The sequence below is a fragment of the Verticillium alfalfae genome, genomic scaffold (assembly GCF_000150825.1).
Source record: "Verticillium alfalfae VaMs.102 supercont1.1 genomic scaffold, whole genome shotgun sequence".
Lineage (NCBI taxonomy): Eukaryota > Fungi > Ascomycota > Sordariomycetes > Glomerellales > Plectosphaerellaceae > Verticillium > Verticillium alfalfae.
In genome coordinates, this window is record NW_003315038.1 from 3,734,198 (window position 1) to 3,734,886 (window position 689).

At 62.8% G+C, this 689-nt stretch overlaps 1 protein-coding gene across 1 annotated transcript in view; it reads right to left on the reverse strand.

Annotated features, from left to right (window-relative positions):
* Window positions 1-26: 26 nt before the first annotated feature.
* VDBG_01127 (predicted protein) overlaps window positions 27-689 on the reverse strand; it is a gene marked incomplete at both ends in the record, with an annotated part of 1,506 nt that continues 843 nt past the window's right edge. Inside the window, one exon of the mRNA XM_003009398.1 lies at window positions 27-484. Coding sequence (XP_003009444.1) covers window positions 27-484 — 458 coding nt within the window. The remainder of the gene's footprint in view (window positions 485-689) is intronic.

Below are 689 nucleotides of genomic sequence, written 5' to 3' on the forward strand. Positions count from 1 at the left end.
GGACGCGCTGTTTGTAGCTTAGCCGCTCATCTTGTCCTGGCCGTCCTTGAAGCAGCGTTCTTGGCATCCTGGATGAGCTTCTTGAGCTGGCGCTTGTGCTGAAGCGGCGCAGCTCGTCCCTCCGTCATGGGCTCGCCGTCCTCGCCGAGCATGCCGGCCGCGTCGGCATCGGTGGCCGCAGCCTCGACGGAAGGCTTCCGACTCTGCCTCGACAGCCGTATCGCCTGCGGGCCTGCTCTGAGGGCCTCGGCCGAGGGGCCCTCACCGCCGCCGCGGTCGCCGGCCTTGAGCTTGTCGGCGAGCTCCTGGCGCTTGGCGGCGCGGAGGGCGGCGTCCTTGGCCTCGGCGGCGGCTTCTCGCTCCTCACGCTCCCGCAGGAGCTTGTCGAGACGCGCAATCTCTTGGGGGTTCTTGGGCTTGCCGGTGGCGTAGAGGACACGCTCGACATCGACCTGGAACATGTCGCCGGGGTTGAGGAGATAGCCTGGGGATCGCATCTAAAGGTGAACAGAAAAAAAGAGTCAGATGATGAGAGCCTGATAAATTGGTTTGGTACGAGAGAGAGAGAGAGAGATAGAGAAGACAGAGAGGAATGCGTACCAGTTGACCATTGACCCTGACGGCGCCGTGGATGCAAAACTGTCTCGCCTGCAGAGTGCTGCTCGCAAACATCGCCCTGAAGATGGGTG